The sequence below is a fragment of the Alligator sinensis genome, unplaced genomic scaffold (assembly GCF_000455745.1).
Source record: "Alligator sinensis unplaced genomic scaffold, ASM45574v1 scaffold502_1, whole genome shotgun sequence".
Taxonomy (NCBI): domain Eukaryota; kingdom Metazoa; phylum Chordata; order Crocodylia; family Alligatoridae; genus Alligator; species Alligator sinensis.
Window position 1 is genome coordinate 3,044,869 of NW_005841896.1, and position 26,790 is coordinate 3,071,658.

General features: G+C 42.1%; 1 protein-coding gene across 1 annotated transcript in view; it reads left to right on the forward strand.

Annotated features, from left to right (window-relative positions):
• The window catches only part of INSC (INSC, spindle orientation adaptor protein), a 215,226-nt gene that overhangs the window by 125,645 nt on the left and 62,791 nt on the right, over positions 1-26,790 (forward strand). The window contains exon 7 of the mRNA XM_025197414.1: positions 4,693-4,818. Coding sequence (XP_025053199.1) covers positions 4,693-4,818 — 126 coding nt within the window. The remainder of the gene's footprint in view (positions 1-4,692; positions 4,819-26,790) is intronic.

The window sequence follows — 26,790 nt, forward strand, 5'->3', positions numbered from 1 at the left end:
GCCCCAGTGGCTGGAGGCATGGTAGGACCTCCTCCCAGGTCCAGACAGCATCTGTTGCTGGGTGGCGAGTAGCTGCCAGGGAGCATGTGGGGCTAGGGTTGGCAGCTGTGCAGCAGACAACTGCCAGGGCCAGAATGGTGTCCAGTGCCCAGTGGTCATCATCTGTGGCCTGTGCTGCCTGGCCCAGCTGGATGGTATTCTGCTCCTGCAACACCTGCACCTTGGCCTGAAATTGCCAGTTCACCTGCTCCTGCTTCTCCTCATTCCAGTCCTGAACCTCTTCATGCCAGACCTGCGCATCCTTGTGGGCTATGCCCTCCACCCACCAGGCCCCTGCACCCTCTGCACACCCCACTGAGACCACCATCAGCTGCTCAAGAAAGACGGTGCAGTTCATTGTGCACCTCTGGTGGAGCCTGCACATCTGCAGCACCCCAGCTGTGCATGCTGGTGACCCTGAGGCCACATTCCCACTGCCAAGTGTGGCCTCTTACCTGTGTCCAGCTGCAGGACCTGCAGGGCCATGAGACAGAAGCTTTTTGTGAGAGTTTGCAACATTTCAGAGAGAAAATGCTCTGTACCAAGGGCTATGTGCTGCCCGGCCTCAGATCGAGGGCAGGCATGTATGGGTTACCAGGGACCATGGGTAGGCCCAGGCCCAGGCCCAGGCCCAGGCAGGAACTGGCTGGGCCTCCCCAGCCTCACTTAATGCCATCAGGCTTGCAGGCTGCTGGATGCTGGCTGCAGGCAGCCTGCCTCCCCCACTGCATTCCCAGACCGGAACAGGCCAGGCTCTTGGCAACACCTGCTGTCATGGCTCCAGACCCTGCTGCCCACCCCCTCTTGTGGGCCAGCTGCTCTGCTGCACTGCTTTACTGCTGCCCAGTCCATGGCACCTGAGCTCAGATGGCATGGGGCTCCCGGACAACTGGGATGAGGAGCTGGCTGTGCCCCCACCCTACCCACTTGGGGCCTGTCTGGGGAGGTGCCCTGGGGCTAGCCCCCCATTGTGCTGCCACTGCATCCTGAGCATGCCCCTGCTGCATGTGTCCTGGAAGGTGCACAATGAGCTGTTTGTGGGGATTGAGGGGTGGTGTGGCTGATCCTCATGGTACCCTGGGTGCACCTGCGCTCTTGGTATGGGATCATGAGCTATGGCAACACAGAGGGCAAGCCTGGCCTGCCCTGCAACCTCCACCCCTGCCTGGAGGGCTATTTGTGAGTGCGCTACACATCTCTACCCCCACTGCCAAGAAGGACAACGCCATGGCATCAATGCATTCCTCAGTGTGTGAGAGATCCATGCCTGCCTAGGAGCAGGGGCACAGGCTATTCAATAAAGTTCTGAACTGTGTCCTGCCTCTGTGCATCAGGGAATCTGGGGTGAGGGGAGTGTGGCCAGGTCAGGTGGGAAGGGGAGCAGGGGCATGGGGTGGGGGCCCTCTCCCTAGTGCAGGGCTTACCATGTGGCCAGGGGTGGTGTGGCTGGCAACTCCACATGGTTCTGCCTATCGGTGATGGTGTGCAGCTGCAGTTGGTGTCCTCGGACTGTGGGGCATAGCAGTTGGGGAGTTTATGGAATGGGCCACTGGGCTTCTGAGGTGTCCTCCCCTGGTGATGTGTCACTCGGGGTGCCAGCCTGGGGCAGGGGCTCAGGCAGGCCTCCCATACTAGTGTATACTGAACAGCTGAGTCCTGGGACCCAGGGCACAAGAATGGCCATCACTTGCCACATAAAGGGCATGGTCTTGCGGGCACAGCTGGACTGATGATTGTGGTTGGTCATAGTGACCTATTGTGCCCGCAAGTCCTTGACCTTTATGTGGTACTGCTGCACCAACTGGTTGTGCCCTTGTTCCCTCATCCAGCCTGACAGTGCCTCATAAATATGCATGTTGGAGTGCCCACCCTGCCCAAACTGGTGTTGCACCTCTGCCTTGCTTCCCAGGACCATGGGGTTGCCAATCTCCTCCTTGGTTCAGCTGGGGCCCCAGGTGGAAGGCATGGGTGTGGGCATATCCAAAGATGGGGAGGAGGCCATGTTGGGTCCCACACTGGCTCTCTAGGCCCCTGCACAGCTGTCCCTGAGCTGCCAGGCCTGGATAGCTGCCAGCAGTGCCCAGCTCTGGACCATGGCACAAGACAGTTTGCCACACCACAGAGGCAATGCCCCACAACAGCTGTGGGTGCAGGGCAGGCTGCTGGAGGTATGCTGCAGGCAGATGGTGCTGGCCCTGCTGGCCAGAGGCTGCCTGCAGGTGGCCCTGGGGACTGGCAGGCCAAGCCAGAGGCTGCAGCAGCCTGAAGCACCCTGCTGGCCTGGATGGCACTGTCCTGGTAGCTGAGCAGCAGTGTGGTGCCAGACAGCAGTGCTGGGGTGCTGGCAGGTAGGCACAGCTAAGGTGTGGCCTGCCCAGGGGGACATATGGGTTTGCAGTGCCCTCAGGCTCCATGTCTGTGTGCCCCAGGGCTCAAAATGCTTGCAGTCTTTTTTTAAAGCCTGCAGACAGGGACTGCCATAGGGGCAACCTAGCCCTGAGCTAGGAGAGGCTCCTAGTCTGCAGCCCCCTAGTGGCTTGGAACACCCAGGAGTAAACTTGCTCCAGGGTTGCATATACATGTGCGCTACTGTGCAGTAACTAATCCATGTTAAATTTGCTACTTGTAGTTGCAAGTAGCAAATTTAAATGGGATTAAGGGTTTTTACTATGCAGGAAGTGCACGTACATGTAAATGCGCCTGCTTACTGCTCAGTAAAATACGCTAATGCACATTACTGCGTCTCATGTAGATGTGCCCAGCGTGTTACAGATTATAATTATTATTCATTACTCACATTTATGAATACCTAAGTCTCCAAGTGAAATCCAGATCCATTTTGGTAAACCTTGTAAAAGTACAGAGTCAGCAATTTTCTGGAGGGCACACAACAAGTCTGTGGCAGAGTGCAGAATTCAACCGTAAGTCTTCTGAATTCTTGTCTTAGTTCCTCTAACCAGAAGCTCATCCTTTCTCTGTTAAAAATTGTCAAACTTCTATAGCAGTTGTTATTACTTTCTGTTTTAACAAGATGTCAGTGTCTGATATCTCATGACTGTCTGTTTGTGGTGGGTTTTGGTACCACAGTAATAACAATACTTATTTGTTGTGAAGAAAGGACCAAGATGTAAGAGTGACTACACCACAATAGTATCCAGTTCATTTTCTGAGAAATGATTACACATGATTACTGTGGGGATGGAAAAACTGGTTTTGGCAAAATAAGATCTTGAAATGTATCTTTCACCCACACAGAATCAAAATCTTTGTTTGCGTTAAGATAATTTTCTTGAAGTCTTCCATAAATCCAGGCTCTGGGATACTTCATCTTCTTCTTTTCTCTTTAGTCTAATCTCATATCTTTTCTTCATGGATCCTGCCCCTCTTCACTTTTCTAGTACCTTTCCTCATTCCTGACTTTTACTGTTGACTAAAGCTCACATGCTTTCCATGTGTTTCAGTTGCCCAAGCATGTGCATAACTTGCTGATGGACCTAGTTCTCTGGGAGCATACCTACACATGCAATTAACAGGGAGCAATAAATTCTGGCCCATATCATGCTGGAGTTTATTGCTCCCAGGCACTATGTTTGAATGTGCAGCCAGGACTGCAGCACGTTGAGCTGGGTCAGAGCAGCCCTGGGTGGCAGGGGACCAGGAGGTCATCATGCCAGCCTGGAGTTGCTCTGACTCAACTCAACTTGCTGTGGAGGTGCTGGCTGGGGCACGAGGGTACTCCAGTGCGGGCTATCTGGCAGGCAGCCCCCACATTGAAGCACCCTTGTGCCCCAGCCAGCCCCATCAGTGTCTACATATGTGTTGCTATGCATTAAAGAAATCAGCCGTAGGACAGTACTTGTATTTACAAGCACTAACCTGCAGCAGAGTTAATTAGTTTCCTGCGGCCTAATTGGTGTGCATGTGTAGATGCTGATACTTTACTGTGGAGCTAATCATGTAAATGCGCCTTGGGTCAGCTAAGTCACTTGAGCCTCAGAACAAAAAGTTTGCCTTTCATTAGGAAGCCCAGAACCTGCAGTGTGATGCTTCTTTAGTAATCTATTTGAGCAGTAATGAAAATGGATAAATGGATTGCATTTGTAGCTGCAGAATTTAATTCACATTCCCATATTTTCTTCATCTGCCCACAGAACTGTCTTCACTTTATGGTTATTTTTTGACAATGCTAATAATGATTTAAGGGGCTCACAAACCAGGAGAAATGTAAAATATATTCCAGTGTGTATTTTATTTTGTCTGAAATATTTTCCAGTTACACCTTTTCCTTTTTTAGCTGGATTTTTTGAATTACTGTTGTTACAACCCAAGTCTGGAAATTCTGATGATGATTCCTTATCTGATTTCCATGTCTATGGCATGTTTAATTAAATTTTGTGTTTACAAATGGTGAAAGTCAAGAGCATAAGCACATCTCCCATTTGAGATTATATCTTTCAGCACCTAGTTTATAAGTACCCATCAACATGACTTCTCTGTGTGCATTTAAAACCTGACTGTTTGTGTTGTGATGGTAGTTCATTTGAATAAATTACTAAAAGAACATTCATTATCTTTTTTTTTTTATAAAAGAACAAACAATTAAGTACAACACAATAATTAAGTTACTAATTTTACGTTGCTTTTCTCCTACAGGAAGGAGGTGTTGTTGCTCTGTTTAAGACGTGTCGCCAGGATTGTTTCAGGAGCATTTATCCCCAGACGCTCAGAACCTTGGCATCTATATGCTGTGTAGAAGAAGGGATTCACCAGCTAGAAAAGGTATTATTACTTCAATTCTTTTTACATACAGTAATTGTTCTACAAGAATAGTGGAGCTCATCATTAATCTCATCTAGTAGTTGAGAATATTTGGATTCACCGTGTTTGAAAACTTGCTCTGTACTCCTCTCAGGTTTCCCACAATGAGTACATTTTCAGTGTTTACAATATTAGTTCAGACAATAACATTATCCTATTCAGTTGTCTGTACAAACAATCTCTTTAAGTGGAAATCATTTCCATAAAGGAAATAGAGTTAGTAATGAATGTATCAAATAACTAGTGGAGTAATTATTTCTGGACTTGTTAAAGTTTTTGTTTAGAATTTCCAGTATTCCAAGCAATCAAAACCCTTGAAATGTGGAAAGGTTTATACCTGTTTGAACCCTTTATCTGACATCCCTGCAATACAGCTGTCCATGGTAATGAGATGACATGCAAGGGGTATAATTGCATAAGTACTGAGACAGATGTAATAGCTGAACATTAGAAAAGGTTTCCACCCATCAGCAATAAGTCTTGCAGAAGACAATTTTAACACTAATAGCTAACATCAAAACATTATCCCATGAAATTATTTAGACTGCTTATACTTTATTCTGCCCCCAGTTCCACAATACACTTCTATATTTAGGACAATAAGCACTTCTACTGGTTACTAAATCATGATCTCATCCTTTTCTATTTCATAAAACAGTCGTCTTCTACCATTGAATAATGTACCTCTTCAAGTTAATGGTAAATGATTTTGTTGCTACTTTACATTGACATGTCTTGCAATTTACTGTCCAGAATTCAAGCAAATGTGACAGTACATCTTCAGGAAAAATCCTATAGTTAATGAAGATAACTTCTCCAATTGTTTTTTGAAATAGGTATTGGTTCAGATGGACATAAGAAGAAGTCTTGTGGGTTCCTTAGTTTTGTCCGTCAGAATCATAGGAAAAAATAATTAGAGATGTAAAACACCTTTTAGATATTTTTTTCATTCTCAGGCAAGGTCCAGATATAGTTTGTTGATACAGGACATCAAACTCATAGTAAGTTCAAGAAACAGTAGTAGCCTTTGTGTCTATTTGTCTGTAGGCTGATTTAATGCAAGAAAGGGGCATGTCAGGGAAGGTTGGACAAAATCAACTCTATGCTGGTACTTGAATGATTGTTAGCCAAGGTTCTCACCACTGGCTTCATTAGTTTATTTGTCCACTGTGCCTTTAATTCCTTAATCTGCATTTGATGAAAGGTGCATCTTGTCCCTTAAGGGCTAGTACTGGAGCTGAGAAAGCTAGTCTTTGACCAGTTGACTAAACAACTGGGGCTGGACTCGATGAGGGGGCTGGACTTGATGCCGGGGCTGGACTGGATGATCTCCCAAGGTCCCTTCCAGCCCTAATGTCTATGAAAACTAAGGAGCAGGTGATATGGTCTCTGGCAGAAGCAATTCTTTCCTGAAGAAAAGGAAGACAGTTAAAAAGAGTGAGAGAACTAAAAAAAATTTGGTTAGAGAGTAGAAGTAGACCAACAGTAATGAATATTTAGGCAGGTATGATTCAGTTAACTTGTTCTGATGATGAAAAAAACAGGGCAGTTCACAAAAAAAGGCTTAATTCAGTGATATTTGTGGGTACAAGGATATGAAAGCCTTTGACTGGGTGAGCCAGTTTGGATTTTGGAACTTTTTGTAAAGGCTCCATTGTCGAAGAAAGTCCCTGTCAGTCTTGAGACAGCTCCTTGATGGCATGCATAGTTAGATGGAGTTGCAGACACTCTGAAGGGTAGGGTTCAGATCCAGAATGACCTGGATAGATTAGGAAAAATGGTTCACAATCTCTCAGATAAGATTCAACAAGGACAAGTGCAAAGTTCTGCACCTAGGACTGAAAAATTGCATGCACAAATACAGACTAGGGAATGACTGGCTAGGCTCTAATACTGCAGAGAAGGACCTTGGGGTTACAGTATACCATAAGCTGAATATGAGCCAACAGTGTGCTCTTGTTCCATATTGGGTTGCACCATACTGGGTTGTATTAACAGGAGTGTCACTTGCAAATCAAGGGAAATGATTTTTCTGCTTTTTCAGCATTGGTGAGGCCTCACCTGGAGTACTGTGTCCAGTTTTGGGCCCCGCACTTCAAGAAAGATGTGGACAGTTTGGAAAAAGTCCAATGCAGAGTGACAAAAATGATTAGGGACCTAGGAGGCAAGACTTATGAGGAAAGCCCCAAAGAACTTTACACTAAACTAACTAGGGTTTAGAACTAAATAACTAGGGTTATTTAGCCTGGAGAAAAGAAGACTGAGGTGGGATTTAATAATGGTCTTCAAATACTTGAAGGGTGATTATAGAGGGGATGGAGAAGGGCTTTTTTGTGTCCATGTGGGGACAGGAGTAGGAGCAATGGATTCAAACTGCAGCATGGGAAATTTAGGTTGGAGCTGAGGAGGAACTTTCTGACTATGAGGGTGGTTAGGCATTGGAACAGGCTATCTAGAAAAATTGTGGAACTTCCATCCTTGGAAGTTTTCAAGAACAGGTTAGACACTTAGCTGGGATGGTTTATTTAGAGATGATCCTACCTTGAGCAGGAGGCTGGATTAGATGGCCTCATGAGGTCCCTTTCAGCCCTACTTACCTATGATCTTATGGCAGAGTACAGGTTGATGGAGTCCTAAATGGAGATGCATCATAGGGTTGATCCTTTCTGTGTTATTCTCTAGGCAACCTCAGATTTTTTGATGGGGATTGAGATTTGCTTCCCAGTTGCCATAGGATGGTTTAGCCTGTCCAGACTACATTGGGTCTATACAGGGAACTCCTTTATGCCAGTTGCTGTGTCCTGGTAGTCCACTCCAGGGAAGGTCTTCAGCTGTTGGTAGAAATAGTCTAGCAACTGTTTCACAACTTTCACAACTAGCTGTAGACTAAACAACAGTTTAAGGCAAAACCAAGGGTATAGGTTAGAGAGCCCTGGGAAGATAATAGAGTATCCTTTCCATATTCATTGGTAGAACTGAATGCCAGATTGTTCATGAGATTACCTTCCTTGGAAACATTTTGAACAGTCAGGCTGGCATTGGTTGGTAGCCACAATCTCTTGCATCCAGAAAACAATTGTGGCCTTTGGCAAGTTCATGAAGTGAATATGGAGTCATATAGAAGACATGCCTGTCAGCTGAAGAAATATTATCAGTGATATCTTTGTGCCACTTTGTGCATCTTTGGGTGAGATGACATGATAAGCTGACTGCTGATGAACCCCAAGAACATACTTCAAGAACTTGATTGAGTATAACTGGCTAACATACTTTTGAGATCCCATCCATAAAAATTCAGTGAAGGTGAGGGAAAGTATAGGCCTTTATGAACAACAGTGATGTCTTTGAGGACAAAAACCAGCAAGGTAAAGGATGCATCATCGCTGGCAGTCTGGCTCATGTTAAGTGGCACTGAATTTTGTGAAAGGAGGTGTTTATCATGCAGAGGCCTATGCTGTTATCTGCTTGACCACCAATTCAGACATTGCGCTATACTTCTATTATCCTTGGATCCAAGGATGATGATGAAATCTGGTTATAGTTGAAGAAGTGTAGCAAACTGTAAAAGAGAAAAAAAAATGCTGAATGCATCTGCACATCAGCCAAAATGTGAGAGTAGTCATTTAGCATGCCAGGAGAGGTTCAATTAAATAAATTCCTTTTAATATATATTTCATCCTGTTTGAAGTTTGCTGCTATTATTGAGGATTTATATGTTTTGTGAATTTCGTGACTTGTTCTTGAGGAGATATGTTTCATATATCAGGAGGAGGAGGGAGGCCATGAGTTATGGCAGAGCTGAGGACAGGGGCCAAAGAGTGACTTTGCAACCTCCAGTTGTATAAGGTGATAGGCAGAGGGCATAGCGTTAGCAATGGCTTCAAAGAGCAAAAAACGAAGAGCAGAGACTGAATGTGCGCTGCAGGATCATGCATGACACATGGTACACTAGTTCCTGTATCATGCTGTAACATACGTTCCACAGAGTGCTGGTCCAGCCTTTGCAGTCCCTGTAGTAAAGGGACTAGTAGGGCCATGGCCAATGGACATGTACTGCTCTCTTTGAAATGTCCCAACAGGTGTAGCTCTTTTTGGCTTGCCATTTTGAGAAAGTGAACAATACTCTCCTTGTACCTTTGTACCTGTCATGTATCACACTGCTTTCAAGGTGGACCTCTGCCTTAGGACTCCCCAAGAAGCAGCGTTATTCAGTGTCCCTCTCCTAAAGGATCACCCCTGAAGTAAGTCCTGGTGTGGCTTCTTCAAGGGGGAAGCCTCTGGCTGAAGACCCTGGCTCCTTTTTGTCCTTGGATTCCATGGCAATATGTATCATCTCTGTCTCAGAGAGCTCCTTCTTTGGTCAGCTCACGGGAATGGGGTCATTTTCCTCTTCAAAGTGTATGCATATGTGTGGGGAGCGGGGGTTAGAGTGCTGACATCCCAAACAGCACAGCAGACAGGCAACTGCACTCTAAACAAACAGTCTTTATTGTGCCACTTTGTTTCCACAGTTTCCTTTGTCCTTCCTTGGACTTCACTCTGTCCACCCTGGGAGTACTCTCTTCTCTCTACTCTGTCCTCCCTGGGGCTACCGTTTTTTCCACAGCTCTCTTGGATCCTCTCTTTCTCCTCAGATCCAGTCAGCCACACTTGCAACAACACAGTTACAAAACTATAGTGTTAACCTGGGGACAACACTCACCCCAAATGTTCCCCACCAGAATTGCAGACTACAAATCAGGCTAAGTGGTCACAACCTCCCCCTTGAATACCCACGCAGGAGCAGTCAGAGTTTGAACCAAAGGAGTATGTCCAAAGTATATCATTTTGGATGTCAGGGCATCACCAGATTTTAGAGTACTAGGCTGGCAGGCATGAATCTGTTGACATCTTTTGATTCTGTATGCTTCAAAAAAGTGTACAAAACTTTTTGCGATTTTGAAAAAAAGGGTTGAATGATGTTAGTAGATTTTAATGTAGAAATTATTTTAGAACATCTTGTCTGGTCCTTGTTGTCTCAGTACCTGTGGCGTGATGTTTATATTTAATTTGCTCCACTGTGAATCATCACTTTGGTACAGGATTTAACATGGGGAGTAAACTAAAACAACTTCAATACACTTTGGTACTGTACAGTACTTTTACTGGCAAGAACCATTAAAACTGACAATATTTGGGGCCCAAAACATTTTAGATTATCTAATTCCAGACAAAATAGGCACATATCTCAATTAGGTTTCAAAGCCATTAAAACTTATAAAAACCCATTTAAAAGAGAAAGGCAATAACTGTTGGATCTAATGGAACATTTAGTTGGGAGCTGAACAGAACAGGGAGTGGCATGCTCATTGAAATAATTACAGTGCTTAATTACCGGAGACATTAGAAATGCTTTCTTTTATTTCCTCAAGACTATCAAATCTTGTGAATTTAGTATTAGAACAAAAGTATCATAAGTGAAGTAAATGTGGTTATAGTAAGAAAACAAGCAAGGCAATGAGGCGATTTTTACCGGGAATAGATTTTACTCTGGAGGGGTTTTGAGGTATTTGAACACTGAAGTTGCATGAATACACTTGTAAAGAAATTCTGTGCAAGCAAACTTATAATGGACTTGCACCACTTTCCCTAATTGTTTTTTTGGATTTTCATATGCATTTCCTTGAAGTACAGGTCCAAGCTAAGAAAACTGCATTTAAAAACGAAATCTGTAGAATAATAGCGGTTTTGAAAAAGGGCGACACTTCCCTCACATTTTGTTTTTAATTAATTGTTATAATGTGCAGTCCTATGTTATACGATAGGCACATGTACCATGATAGTTTATCCAGCTTTGTGAACATCTACTCTCCGCACACAGCAGTTAGTTTTCTCTCTCTTCTCTCCTCCCAATTATTGGAACACTATTTGTTTTTCATGTCAGGAGAAGGTGAGCAAGGTTGGTTTAAGCCATACTTTCCATATAGATTCTGTTTTAGCTGAACCCAGCTGAATATAATGCATTGCAGAATCAGTCTATTCTGAAGCTAGTTTGGAGGTGAGCATAGGTACACTAAAGACCTCCAGAGTAAAATTGTGCGGCAGTCTCCTTGTACAGACTTTCAATTACAGTGCCGTGGGCACTAATCAATATTAGATTGGTCTGGCTTTTCACATAGGAAGTTGTGTATCTGTTGAACGAGGGAATTACAATATGCAAATGAATGCACGTGAGGGTTGTTAAGCCTCATACAGTAGAAGGGGAGGGTGCCTAAGCTTTCACCAGCCCCGGCTAATGATGAGTCCAATCGGGGCTGGCAAATTGGCACAAAGACCACAGACACTAATCAAGGGTTCAAACAATGTGGTGTATTAGCAACAAAACTAATCAACTATATACAACAAGCACAACAAACAATGAATGCAGCCCAAACCCTAAGCCCCAATATACACCAGACACCCAAGCCCTTGGAGATCTTGGCCTCCCAAGATCACACCCTCTCTATCACACCCAAGATCACACCCTCTCTATCACAGTGAGTTATCACTCACACTGGGTCATTGTAGGCTATCATCCTCCCAGGTCCTCCAACGTCAGATGCACCAGTCATGCAACCACCCACACCAAGCATGTTTATGTTCTTCAGTCCAACCGACTGACAATCCCTGCCACACACACAATGTTGCAATGATGCAGCACACTCCATGACAATGCCGCACCCCAGTCAAACCTCCAGGGGACACACTTCCAGAGACACCAATCTGTCTGATCAGTACCCTTTTATACATGCACATCACATCATTCCTGTCGATCACTGACAGACCAATCACATGCCCGTGCACACATTACCATTTTATTGCACACCTCACCTCACCATTGCACATGGCACTCTACCTGTCAATCACTTAAACATGCTCATGTCACCTCGCATTCTTCCCTTCCAGAATGTGGGTGCCACTGAGCATGCTTGGCACTGAAAAGAGGCCATCACTTCATTAAGGTTCAAGAGTTTAGCCCTTCTAGAAACCTCTGGGCCTGAACCCTTTTGCAGGAGAAACAAGTTTTTGAACTTGGGTCTTGATAAGTAAAATGTTTTAGTTGCACCACTTACAAACTTAATGTGTAAAGGTCTTTTAGTATCATGAAGTAAGTGCAAAATTTATGTGAATTTGGAGAGGTGACCTAATCCAAAACTAAATCTGTTTGTATGTTTAATATATACCAGCCTTTTTTTGCTTTCCATAGCGATAATGCATTTGAAATACTATTTACATCATATCGAGCAAGCATCTGGGGGAACGTTTGTTCACCAGAGTGCCCCAAGGGATGACAAGGTCGAATGGTCACAAACTACTACAAGATCATTTCAGGCTGGACATAAGGAAGAATTTCTTTACTGTCCGAGCCCCCAAGGTCTGGAACAGCCTGCCACTAGAGGTGGTTCAAGCGCCTTCATTGAACACCTTCAAGATGAAACTGGATGCTTATCTTGCTGGGATCCTATGACCCCAGCTGACTTCCTGCCCTTTGGGCGGGGGGGCTGGACTCAATGATCTTCCGAGGTCCCTTCCAGCCCTAATGTCTATGAAATCTATGAAATCTATGAAACCCTACTGAAGCAACTCAAAACAGGGAACAATTCTGGGAACTTGTCCCTTACATATTGTAGAAAGGATCTTTGGGAATCATTTGGATTTTATGTCTGATGTTTGATTGGGATTGAACCACTTCTGTGTTAACCATCAAATATAATGTAATTCCTGGATAACGGTCCATACTTTAAAAGTTTACTGGGCACTCCAGAATTTGGGGGAAAATTCCAGAAGTTCATAAATGGAGGCGCCATACCACTAAAAACAAGGGCAGTGAAGGGAGTTTGTGGGAAATGAGGAGAAAGGTTAAATCTAATTTACGTCACTGTTTATGTATATAGAATTGCTTGTAAATGCAGGCTTACCTCAGACCTTTCTTTTAATGTTATATATCTAAAAAGTGGAGGTCTAATGCAAGAAGTGGATTTTGGACATGAACATATTGGACAGTGGTTACGTAGAGAATATCCTGGATACATGGATCACTCACAAGACCATTTTAAAATTCAGAGGACAGTGATGTGGGTTGTATAATCCTTGTATACACTGAACTGTAGAGTCAGGGTAGAAAGGACTAACAATTATTGCACTCTAAAATAATTAATACCTGTGTACCACGAAACATTAAATAGCACATTAATAACTGGCAACTCTGCCTGGATCTAAAAGCAGGGCAACTGCAACAAAACTAAATGATCTTCACAAACCAAACATTCATTCAAACAGCTGCTCAAATATTAACGTTGACTAGTGTATATTTGTTTAAAACATTTAAAATAGCCTGTGGAGCCAGACACCTGGAATCTACTTATGAAAAGGGAAGTGTTTCTAGAAAGAGGCTGCTGACAGCATTTGCTCTGATAATTAATAAAACCTTTGTGCAAATGACAAAGCTTTTAATGGTGCACTCTGTGTAAAATCGCTCAGATCAGGATTGCAAATTGTCATGAGTCCCTCAATTAAAGCACATTATATAAAGGATTTATAGCCAAAAAAGGGAAGTTTAAAGAAGTTTCACAAGCAGAGTTAGTAGAGAAACTTTAAAAGACAGGAAAACTTCATGTTTAATATTCTGTATGGAATCTGTCCTACAAACTTTTCAGGACATGCCAAAGTTTATACACAGTAGTCATATTTGTAGGATCAGGATGTTGTTCAATAGATTTAAGGAACATAGGAAGCTTGTAGCAATGGTCACCTTGTAGGTGGGAGGACTGTGAAATGTTTGTTACAGAACCAGAAACTGTGCGAAATTTGTATTTTTTGAGCTAAGCTGACCTAACTTTTCAACTTTGAAAGTGGATTAAACTTGGCCGTTTTGATTGAATTTAGTTTGAGTTATAGATTTTTTTAATATCAAATACAGGTAGTTTGACCCTAGTGAAGAAGGGCATCTCATAAATCCTTGTCAGTTAATACCACTGAGGTTCACACAGATGGGATGCAAGGCAGAAATTAGCATTAATTTAAAAAGCTTGGTAAAGAAACAATTTTGCACCTAATAAAGTTAATGGATGTTTTTGGTGTGTAGAACTAGGCCAGTGATGAGAAAATGTACTTGTGTTTTACTTCTTGATTTTATATTAGTTTCTGTAGTGCTTACTAGACATGTTCGTGAAAATGGAGATCAAAGATTAAGATTATTATACAATCAGCTGGTTAATTGCACAATACATTTAGATGGGCCACATGTGCAAAGTAATTATCACACCATAAAAATGTCCATCCAGCTATAAAAAGAGCCAACCAGCTGCAAAGATAGTGCTTGAAAATGTGTAACAACTTAATAGCTCATTTCTATCCAGTTTTAGTTTGAAGGTGTAGCAGGGCCCTAAACTGCTATCATCACTTGTTAAAATGACAACAAAAGGCTAACTCAACACATGGCCCAATTACCATGGGCACTTATGTGGCTCCCTTTACCATGGAATCTGAGTGTTCTACAACAGCGGTTTCAAATTCACCCAGCTTCCTGAAGCTAGATCTGGACCCGGGGCTCCTTGTAGGCAGAACAGTGGCAGTAGAAGGGCATCAGGGAGCCATGGAGGTTAATGCAACTGTTGCTCACTCCCTGATGCTGACACCCACTCCCAGTAGAGCTCTGTACCTTGGATTTTGATGGTGAGCCCTGCCCCTGAATTCCTGGCCTCTTCTGGTGCTCCATGGGCCAAATGACATGGCTTCTCAGGGTGGAACCAACCCATAAGCCCTATGCTTGACATCCCTGCTTTAGTCTTCAATGTATGCATCCTTAAAACTTCCCCATAACTGTATGGAATTACTGTTTACTTTGGATTAGTGTCTATTAATAATTTTACTTTTCTTAGGGCACATCTATAAGTCACTGTATGACATCGTTGCTATGGCATTGTGCTTTACTACTTCCTTTTGGAAGTACTAAAGCACGGTGCAGTATGGGCGGTTACTGTGCTGTGCATGCAGCGTACAAGTAGATTTTACTGTTACAGCGATGTAGTGGTGTGCTATACCCAGAAAGTGTGCCACTATGGCGATGTAGCTGGCAATCACGCGTAGACACGTGAAGGCATGTGATTGTTATGCCACTGTAGCATTCCATATGGCAGTGTAGCACTGTAGGGTGACATATAGACACACCCTTTATATCTAAATATTCCACTTTCATTAAGGGGTTGGAATATCTGGGAACTATGTAGAAAAATTAGGTGCTGTACTAACTTCAAGCCTGCCCTTTTACATATAAGAGAACTTGAACACTACCACTGTAAGAAGGAACCAGCTATTGAGTGGTCAGATTTCTAAGGACATCTTAAATGTCCTTTGCTCTTGTGAAAAGGGAAAGATAATATACAGAATTAGCATAGGCAGTAAAAGGATGATGTTATCATGACAAATGTGTATTAGCTTTTTACACTGCTATAACCAATAAGTAAATCTCATAAAGTTCAAAGGTTTGCTTCAGATCATCAGATCATGTTAGTTGCAGATGTTTATTTGCACCTCTTAAATCTGTTAAAATTAGAGTGAAAATCTACAGAAAAGGAGCTTTCTGGGTTTTCCCCCCGCCCGATAGGAAATAAAAATCATTGATATGATATTTTTATTTTCACTTCTATTTTTTTATCAGAATAGGGAAGAGGTGTTCCTGACGGGCGATAAAAGCTGATATATTTTTAATCTAAAAACTTAAGAGCTTGGCAGCAATTCATTTTTTATTTAAAGCAAGTCACATTTTTCTTGTTATCTTAGTTTCAGGAAGATGTAAGGCAAAATACAATATTTTTATTAGATAGAGTTTTCAATTAGCAACAATTTTTCACAGAAGAAATAAAGTTGTTTCAATATCAGTCATAAAATACATCCTCATAGTTCGCTGAACAACAGCCCTCTGTTCTTATTTTTATGCAAGCATGGAAAGAGTTGTAAATTGGTTGTATTTCTAGTTTGCAAAATGCCGTTCACTTTATTTTTTCAGCCAACATGTGAACATTGCATTTCTCTATATTGGTCAGTTGATAGCCAGACTTTGTAATACTTCCTCATTAAATTATGGATAATAAATAGAATTAAATAAAGACATTTATGTTCCTCTAAATCTTGAAAGAGGAGAATGACTTCTTTTTGAGAAAATGTGGCAAGCTTAAATAACCAATTCAAAGTGCACTGACACTTGAGTTGCCTATACACAAGCAGGGAGGCTGCTCTGACATGCTGTAATTCCAGCGCATCAGAGCAGACTCAGTTAATTGAGTCTGCTGGAGCGTGGCAATTACCGTGCTCCAGCAGCCACGCATATCTCGTGTATCAGCATTCCCATGCTTCAAAATGGCAGTGGGGGCACTTTATCTAAAGCTTGTTTGAGGAGTTGTAGATAAACCACTCCCATTACCGTTTTGAAGCACGGAGATGCTGATACACGAGATGCTCTGGGTGCTTTAATTAGAGCTGCTATCACAGCCACTCTAATTAAAGTGCTCCCTCCACCCTCCTCCATTTCCAGAGCACATGTATAAATGCCCTTGGTGTCATTTCTGTCTACAGCTGATAAGTTTTGCAGTGACCATTTTTAATTTGATAGGTCAGAGTACAGTGAAAAGTTAGATTGCTGCATAAAAAATGGTTGGAGAATGTTAAAGGATAGTTACAGAATTTTCCAAATTCTGCTTTTTACATACCTTTTTGGTAACTAGGAAATCAATTTCAGCAGCTGAGTTTGTGGTACAGATGTGGAGATCTAATTTACTGGACTGTACTTCTCAGGTTGTTTTAATTAATTGGCAGTGAAAAATGTTCTGGGTTTGGCAAATTGCATCTATGTCAAAGCCCCAAGAAAATTCCTTAAATCATATCTAAGGGATTGGCCTTCTTCAGCTGTTGGTCTTGTATAAATTATCTGATGGCTGAAGTTTTATTGCCTGATTACATGACTATATGTATATAGTAAAAGCATCTGTTTTCAGCTACCAGTTTCCTTATGGACTGGGAAGGCTGTAACCTTAGTATTTTTATTGTTCCTAAAGAGCATTCAGGGAACCCTTAGATGTCACAGGCTACACTTGTAGTGAAAATAACTTTCTAACTTAATTACCACTGGAAGAGATAGCACCTCTGAGGTTCTAAATAGAAAAAGCCAGTTTGAAAGCAGGATTAATAAAATAGGAATAACAATTGGCAGTGAATTTGTGCAGTGTCTTTTAATATGTTCAAATCTTAACAGTGGTCACAACTGATGAAAATTTATTTGATTTTTTGTAGTACCTATATGACCAGGTAAAATGCTGTACATATTTAACAGCTTTATATATGATACATAGAAGTGAAGAATGAAGAGACAGGTTAGGTTAGAGTATGTGCGTCGGTGGATGTAGGAATAATATACAGGCGGTGGTTCCAAGATATTATCTTGATTCCGTTAAAAACTATTTAAATATTAGATTTTTTTGGCAGAAGCCAGCATGTATACCACTGAAGATAATACCTTGAAAATTGTAGTAAAGTAGGGAAGCTTAAAAACGTCCCTAAGTTAGCAAATATTGATTTCTCTCCATAGTGATCTGTGTTGTTTGCCAGTACCTCATCATTTAGGGTGCATCTACATTGCCAGTTTGAACATGTAGATTCTCAAACTACTGTGATCCAGGGCACACATGCAGATGCCCAGGATCACAGCAGTTTGAGCCAGGATGAAGCAGCCCCAGGCTGGCAGGGGACCCTGGGGTCAGCCCTGGGCTCCAGGAGGCAGTGCCAGGAGGTGGAGGGGCTGGCTGTGGCACTAGAGTGCCCCAGCATGGCTAGGCGACAGGCAGAGGTCTGGACGCCTGCTTCCTGAGCTGCCCGGGCACAGTGTACACCCAGGTCAGTGTTTACACTTGTGTTTAGGTGCGGTTATTTTTGCCGCAGTAAGCTAGCACTGTCCTTGACAAAATTCTCTTATGCTGGCGAAAATTAGTTTGCTGCAGTCTAATAATGTCACACATGTAGACTGTGATACTTTACACTCTAGAAATTAGTCTACTGTGCAGTTAAGTGTACATGTAGATGCACCTTTTATATAATAAATTAAGACCTGGTTCTTCAAACATTCACACATACGCTTAGCTTTAAGCAAGTGAATAGGTTTGTTGAAATCAATAGGATTATTCATGCATTTAAGGTTTAAATTGGACACATACATAATTGTTAGTAGAATTACAGTACAGTACAGACTTTGATTACAGTAAATTTAACAGACCTTATATTCATCTGATGAAAATTTATAAGATTAAGAAACAAAGCAAAGAACTCCAGAACCAGGGAAGATTGAGAAGTAGGAATTATCAAAATTTTGCTTGACTTTATAGTAGAGATGTGGCAAGTATTGCACAAAGAGTTGATTACCCCTGGACAGAGGGGTGTAATGTCTGCTGAACAATCACAAACAAAGCTGATATTTTCTGTGCCTTAACTTAGACATCACTGGCACTATACAAATCATTACATACACGTATATTTTTTAAAAGCCCTAATTCTTTAGATAGAATAATTTCATAACCTCTTTAATGAGAACATATCATTTTCTTTTGTGTTGATTTTTAAGATACATCAAACTCAAATACAGCCCTGGATGGTATCATACCACATGGGTAGAATGATATAGGACTTTTGCAACAATATCCTAGTGAACATCACCCGATTTGGGTTCTTCTGTGTTTAATACATTCTTGTCTACATTACATTGTAAAATTGGTCTTGCAAGCATCAGGCACACAAAATATCTCATGATGCAATAGTGCTAGTGCCTTGGTAATTTCATTTGCTCAGAGCACATTTCACCCCTTGTCAGTCTTGTATTCTGTTACAGCTCTGCTGCAGTCCTGCTATAGATAAAGAGTTGATGTTGTAGCTGTTCTATGGGAATTGGTTCTCTCAAAAGAGCTCCTGCAACATACATTAGCTCATGCCTTTATTACTAGGCCACTACAGTTTCTGTCATTTTGTGCATGAATTTTTGAGTAGGTGTAAGACATGAAACCTAAGATGTTTCCTAAAAATAAAAAATATTTATATTAAGTACTAATTAAATCTGTTTGAAAAATATTATTCTGTTGAATGCTGAGGTATGTATATAATATATGCTTGAAATTGGAACTGCTTTGGCAGATTGGCACTCATATTTTGTGTGTGTGGCTCTCAGACCCCTACAACATGCTGGTGCTGTTGATAATATTTCACACAGTTTCTTAGTCTATCATCTCAGTATTTTGTGCTATTTAATTACTGTGCTAAATATTTTATTTGAAGTGTTCCAGATAGCTCTAGATTTATGAATCAAAAGTCAGGATGTTAACAGAATATGGATGAAAAATAATGTAGAGTCACTGGATGATGACTTTTGTGTAAAGATTTATAATAATCCATAAAATGGTGACAATAATCAGGACAACAAATGATCCATGAGTGACATTTGGGAAAGGAGAAGCCAACATGACTGATGATTGATTATAATTATTATTACACTTAGGGAAAACCCACCTAGCAAGTGAATTTAATTTTAAGATGAAAGGGAGACGCTTAGTCAGCTTCTATGCTGAGGACAGTGTTAAATGTGTAATCCTTCTGGTGGGCACAGGTTGGCAGCAAGGGCCAGGTTCAAATTTCAGGGTACCCAGTAAGTTTTCATTGTGGCTTGAGCCCCAACCCAGAAATCTGGGACCACTGAATTTGGCTGGAGTGTCCCACATAAACAAAACCCTCTCCTCGCAAGCAGTGTAAACACAGAGGACAGATATGTTATGAAAAACAAAGGAGAGCACCAAATGCAATTTAAAACATTACCAACTACAAAGTATAGTTTCTAGTTTGCAACTCTTTTGAGAGACTCCACCCATGCCCAGGCAGTCTGAGACATGGGGGCTCACTCAAGGGTTAGTTCTGGGGGACCTCCACCCCTATATCTGCTACTCAGCAGGAGAGTCCTATAAGCTGCTCCTTGGGTTTTGCTGCATCTCAAGGAGATGCTAGTTAACATGGGTTCTTCTGCGGTGCATGGGGCCCCCATTGCTCCCTAGGAAGCTGTAGAGTGGTGATCTCCAATTCCATGTGGTGGCTTGGGGGGGGGGGTGACTGCACCCCCAAATTCCTAGTCCCAAATCCCACAGCTCCAGCTGGGGCAAAAACTGCAAAAGAACTCAGGAGAAGGGGAGCCAGGCCTAGGCTGGTTCCTGGGCCTGAACTGCCAATAGGCTCAGCTGAGAGTTTCCCTTCACATTGGTTCCTCTGGCTGGGTCCCTCCCTAGGGTTCCTCTCAGCCCCCTCCAGCTCCCTTTTCCTATGTCCCTGGGGTGACATCACCCCATGTATCCAATCAGGGGTCACCAGGCTTCTAGTTTATTGTCTCTTAACCAATTAATTTGAAAAAAAGAACACTGTCCAGCAAGCCAGTTAAGCTAGGGGTCTGCTTTCCTCCTGCTTACGTGACAAGAAGCCAGGTTTTCTTGTTTACAGTAAACAGAAAGGTGGTTCTAGGCAAAAGGTCTAAACAGAAGGAAGTTTCCTGCCTACGTGCTGGCACGTTTCTTTTCAGATTAAGAAACGGGCAAGATACAGCAGGGCAAATGCATATTAAACCTGGTCATATTCAAACCAAAACAATATTTTACAGCAACATAAAACTAGACACTTTGCAGTACAAAATGCTTATACATTTCTTGTATGCATTACAAATGAAAATCAATGGAGTCACTTTAACAAGTGCAGGAAGAGGGATATTTAGAGCACCAGGATCAAACATCCCCTGCCTGCCCCAACGTGCATGAAGAGAAGAAACAAGGAAGAGGAGGAAGATGGAGAGATCAGTGAGAACTGATCTCTTAATTCTAATTTTTATGCTCCTCGTTCATCAAGAGACTGCACGGTACATAACATTGACTAGATATGCACATCTGTAAGGACACACACGTAACTGTCCAGCATACACATATTGAAAGTGTTAAGTAGTCAACTGCAATGAGGAGTATATGGTATGAGGAAGGGGGAGTATTTAAAATACTTATTCATACTGACAGATGCATTTAATCGTCTTCTTCCAATTGATTCGGTGCTGGAATCAGACCCGGAAGGCTACTGAGGAGTCCTTTGGCTGATTTGTGATTCAGGGTTGTGACTCATTTGAGCAGTTTTGGGACATAAGCAAAGACAGTTTTATGTCTAGATCCCACAGTCAAATCTGTGTGGGCAGACACTTGCGCCCACAGAATTTGCTGATTTAATTGCATATTTTCGTGGATGGAAGAATATAACCATATGGCTCTGATTACAAGAATGGGGCTTACGGTATTGTGGAGAGATGAGAATCTAAGACTTGTGTTTCTACATTAGGATCTTATGTTCTTTCTCATACAGCCAAGTCCTATTCTTTTTTAGCTTTAGTTCTGTATTTTGTTCTTGTAAATCTCTATCTCTTTATATATTTTCCTGGCATCCATTCTTGTATGCATGCTTTTATCTCTCCAGATCTTTAAAACTCTTTTTTTCTAAAGAATTAGAAAATTATCTAAGAATTCTTTAGAAAATTCTTTTTCTAAACATTTTTTTCACAGCTGTCACTTATAAGAATCTTCTGCCCTTAAATGTACTTTGTTGCACACTGGAGTAAAATCTCAGTAATATAAAACTAAATTTACAGCTGTATTGAAAGCAAAAATAGAATATAACTGTGACTACTTCCAGCAGGTTTCCATTGGTCCTTCCAGGAAACATGAGTTGGAATATATGTGCTTTCATATGCTGGAGCATATGTGCTTTCACGTACAGGTTTCCCTTGCCAACCACTGGGGTTAGGTTCCTGAAAGTTCCTGTGGTTGGCAAGTCAAAAGTCTTATGGGAAAAATGGCAGGTGACGGGCTGATGTGTGGCCATGGAAAACTGTGGTTATTCAAAACTGTATACCTTCGTAGCCAAAACGGCATATAGAATATTAAGTGTGGATACTCAAGACCGTGGTTGGCAAAACTGTGGTTGGCGAGGGAAACTTGTACTACCTTATCTGCAAATGGTGCAGTTCCAGTCTTACATGAAGGCAGGGTGTGAACAAAAGCTGCCAAGCAATGTAGCAATTTAAATTTGACCTGGGAATGACTAGTGAGACTAAGGGCAGGAATCTTGAGGCCAGTCAGATCTCCCAGACCCTGTGTTAGTATCCAGACTCATCCCTTTCTTGGGGTTGGGCTATATTGGTAGCTGAAAACCAGTAAGACAACATAAATCAGCCATGCTGTTTCAGTGAGCTTGGCTATCTTCCAAGCCCTCTTTTTCCTAATCTCCTTGTTTTATTGAACCTCTTTCTCCTACTTTAAATTCAAAATAGGAACAACAAGCCATTCCTGCCAGCAGAACTTGAACAGTTTTTGCACATGCTGTCATCATGGCTCAATGAGAGGCTTGCCACAGGGTTGAATTCAGTGTGGAGAGACTTTCTACTGCTCCTGCAGTTTCGGCTGGTGTCAGTTGGACTTGCAGGTGTCAAGCACCTTGGCAAATGTGGTCTTAGTTCTCCAAAGCTGGGGCATCCCAAATTATAGACAAATTATAATCTTATTGCTCAGGGGGAGTGGGAAGGAAAGAAATGCGCTTTTTTTGGTAAAATCTTAAAAAAATAACTTTTTTTGTTTCACACAACTCTTGCCAAAATGTAGATGTTTTCATTTCAGCCAGAAAAATATTTCTTTTTCTCAATTACTTTTTCATACTCCTGTTTAGCTCTACTACCTTCTTCATTTTCTTTTCTAGCACCTTTAGTACTGAGTACTACTATTTAATTTCTTTAATAGAGGTGTTATGCAGCTCAATTCATGCATGTTTGTAAAACCCTTTGATATCTTTGCTTCTGTAGTGCAATACAAATGGAAAGTTATGTCAGTGCTTTTCTTCTTTCTTAGTGCCAGCATGTTACAACTGTGGAATTTGTGCCAATTGCTATTTCTTGCATTGAGACGTAGTTTTATTATAGTTCATTGCAAAGGAATAGCAATGGCAATCAATTTGAGAACCTGCTAACCAACCATTCTCCCAAACACTGCTAACCATTGTGATATGCACAACATCCTATTTTCAAAGCATCTTAAGATAATGTATAGATAATGGCAGAGAGCCCTGTTTAGGCGCTGCAGCCTTATCCTTGTTCAGATCGGTTGTTTACAGGAAACCACTCAAACCTGGCACACTGCCTCACTTATACTAACACTTTCATGTTTTTAAGAGCTTCTGCAAAAACACCTCAGTACAGAAACCTTTTTTTTTTTTTTAATAACAATAAATAATGGTATTGTTAGTTTTGCAAGAAGCTAAGCATTTGGACAGGTGTATATTTTGACATGTATTGCTGGCCTGACTGTTATTTCAGCCTCATACAGCAGTTCTTTGACTGGTCCTTTCCTTATCAGTGTTCTCTGTCTTTAATTTTTCTTTTTAGTGAGCCTACCTCTGGATTCCAATCAGCCTGCCTTTCTGTCATCATTTGAAGTTTTAGGGGTAAGGGGAAATTGGAGGGAAAGGGTCCTATATTTTTTGAATAATAGTTAACTGTCTGCAACAGGTTTTCTCCTGCTACCACCTCCCACCTCTGCATCCTTAGTAGTTAAACCTTGACAGATTCATTAGGTCTGACATTAGGCTTAGATGTGATGTGGGTCACAGGCCTTCAAAATAAGAGATGGAAGTAGCCTTCTAGAAGAAGATGATGAAAGAAGATGGAGATGGAGAAGGAAGCTTTGTAACCTTAAAAGTAGACAGATTTGAGCAGCAGCCTCCAGCTGAAAGTTTAAGCATTTTAAAATGTGCTTTTGGTAATAAAGTGGATCTCAGAATGGGCTTTTTATTTATTTATTTATATTTTTTAGTAAATGTGTATTTTTTGTTTGAGGCTTGGTGGAAACACCACCAGGTTACAGTCTTTGTTTACAAATATTATCTGAATTGCATTGTCATTGTTATGTCATATCTTAAGGCTTGGCTTGGAGGGAAGAATTACAATAGGAGTAGATCTCTAAATGTCTGAGAGCCAGTGCTGTAGCAAGGTGGGGGGAAGGGGGAGGCAAGTAGAGCGACTGCCCTGGACGTTGAAGTGAAGGGGCGCCAACAGGTGCTGCCCAACTAGGACAGGGTGAGGGACAGATCCCTGAGCAGCTTGTTTTGGGAGTTGCAGGGATGGACAGAAGGCAGCTCCCTCTGGTGCATTCACTCCCAGGCAAGGAAGGTGGGGGGGCATGCCATGAAACTGCTGATAGCCTTTCCCTGGATCAACTTGAAAGTAGGAGAGCGAAGATGCATCTAGGATCTTATCTCTTAACTGCAGTCCATAGAAGGAGCGGAACCCTTTCTCTGACCTCTCTGAAGGTAGAAGACACTTGCAACAGTGTAAGTGAAAGTACAATGTCCCCAGCTCCATCTCTTGCCCATACTCAGGATGGGTATTTTGCCTACTTTGATTTAGTTTTGAAACTGAGAACACCAATACCTTGGTGTCGTTATTCCTGAGAAGGTTTAAATCTTACTAGTGTCAGCATCACTACAGGAGGGTAACTGAAAATAGAATTTGACAGTCCTTTCCTTGCATCTCCTTGTGTCAACGTTTTAAAACAATGTGCAATCTTTCATCCATATTATGAAGTTACTCAAAGTAGGTCTTGAACAGAAAAGCAGGAATCTCTCTTATACCTAGTGACTTGTAAGTATTAACTTAGACTGCAGCATCAAAGCCTGCAATGTTTTTTAATTGAACTAGAACTTATTTAGTTCTCTCTTCATTTCTAATTGGAATCACCTATCAGGAAAATGATATACAATGAGAGAGATAGAGACAGAGGGCTCATCTACAGATGATGCTATGTCACTGTAGCTATGCACTATGGCAGTGTAGTGTCCATGGGTGTCTACCACTTCTGTAGTGTCCATGGGTGTCCACCACTTCCAAGGGAAGTGGTGCTGGCTCCTACCCTGGGGGTCTTTAAGAAGCGGCTCAATGCCTACCTGGCTGGGGTCATTTGAGCCCAGTTTTCCTCCTGCCCAGGCAGGGGGTCAGACTTGAAGATCTACAAGGTCCCTTCTGACCCTATTCTATGATTCTGTGATTCTACACATGACCAGCAGCTACTTTGCTGTAGTGGCATGCTCCCCCATTATAGCACACTGGTACGGTGAAGTAGCTGCTAAAAATAACCACGGGCTGCATGTACGGTACAGTACTGATGGGTACTGCGACATGCTTTAGTAGTTCCAAAAGGAAGGACTAAAGCACAGCGCAGTAACAATGTCAGCATAGGGCAATATGTAGATGTACCCAGAGAGAATAAAAACTGAAAATAAAAAAGGACATGCTTAACAAGTGAATATGCAGGGGAGATGGTGATGTTAAAGGTCTATTTGGCAGTTTGTCTGTTTCTAAGCAAAAGAATTCTGAAATTAAAATAGTGTCCCTTTTGCAAGGTAGTTTAGGTAATTGTCAAAAGGCAGGTAGGTTCCACGTGCTTAATAAAATAGAAAAGGGTAAACTTAAAAGTAAGGTATATAAAATAGGAATAAATATCATGCAACTTTAGCTTTCTTGTAGGAAAATAAGGTTGGATGGAACTTTAGGAGTTCATCTAGTCCAAACCTTTACTTCAAAAGAGGAGCATCCCTGTCTAACCCATTTTAGCCAATGGACATGAAGCCTGCACTTAAAAACTTCCAGTAAACTTCCATATGCTCTCTAGGTAATCTGTTCCAGTATTTGACCTCCATCATACCTAGGAAGTTCTCCCTAATATCCAACCTAAATCTGCCTTTTTGACAATTTAAGCCTGTTAGTTCTTGCTTACTTGCCTGTGGATACAGAGAGGAGTTGATTTTTCTGTCCTCTTCATAACATCATTTTTATGCTTGGAAACTGTTTTCAAACCCCGTTTATATGCTAAAATGGACCATCTTGAGCTGTTCTTTCAGTGTTTGTTATTAATAGAATTGGGGTAGATGTTCATATTAACATGGAAATAGACTCATAGACCACTTCTCTTTCCCATTTAATTTTGGGCCCCTAGCCAACATTCACATACAGGTAATATTGCTGTAGTAATTACCCTATGTTGTGGCTTGTGGCTATTTTTAGTTTGATTTAGTAAGTTGGCATAATGGTGTGGAGGACCACACATACAATAATAGAGGACCACACATTCAATAACCATTTTTGCAGGGATCTTTAGTGGCCCCAGCCATCCAGTTTGAGAAGCTAGGAGAGGGACATGAAACACAACTCTGTTGCAGCACTGGGAAATGAACTTTTGTTTATTTTCCATGGTTTTCTGTTTTTTTTTGTATTCTGTGGGTGAACCCCAAGTAGTGCCTCACCAACGGAGACATGCACCTGGCCTAAACAGAGGTTTTTATTTATTTATTTGTTTTGCTTTCATTAGTTACAACAGTTACTCACAGTGAGAAGTACTTCAGTGTACAGACATTTGGGGAGGCTAGGGGGAGGTTCGATTGACTTAAAAATTGCCACCTGACCTAAGGTAAGTTGGGATGAGGGGGCTAGTGAGGGGAGAGGCTCTGGGAGGGGTAAGCAGAGTCCACAGGGGGATCAGAGAATTTGGGGGACAGAGGGGGTGTGGGAAGGTTTGGTGGGATCGAGGGGTTCTCAGGATCTGTGGGGGTTTGGGGAGGATGGGGGCTATTTTTATCCTCCCCAACCCCCGACACCTAGACAAACAACCTTTCTTGGAGAACCTACTCCCCCAATCCTGCCACCCACACCTTGACTTACTTCCTGACCTCCTGGCTCTGGCTAATTCTGGTAAAAGTGTCATTGGAAATAGCTTGTGGGATGAGGGGTTTGGCAGGCTCAGGGGTGGGGGACTGGCTGGCTGGTCT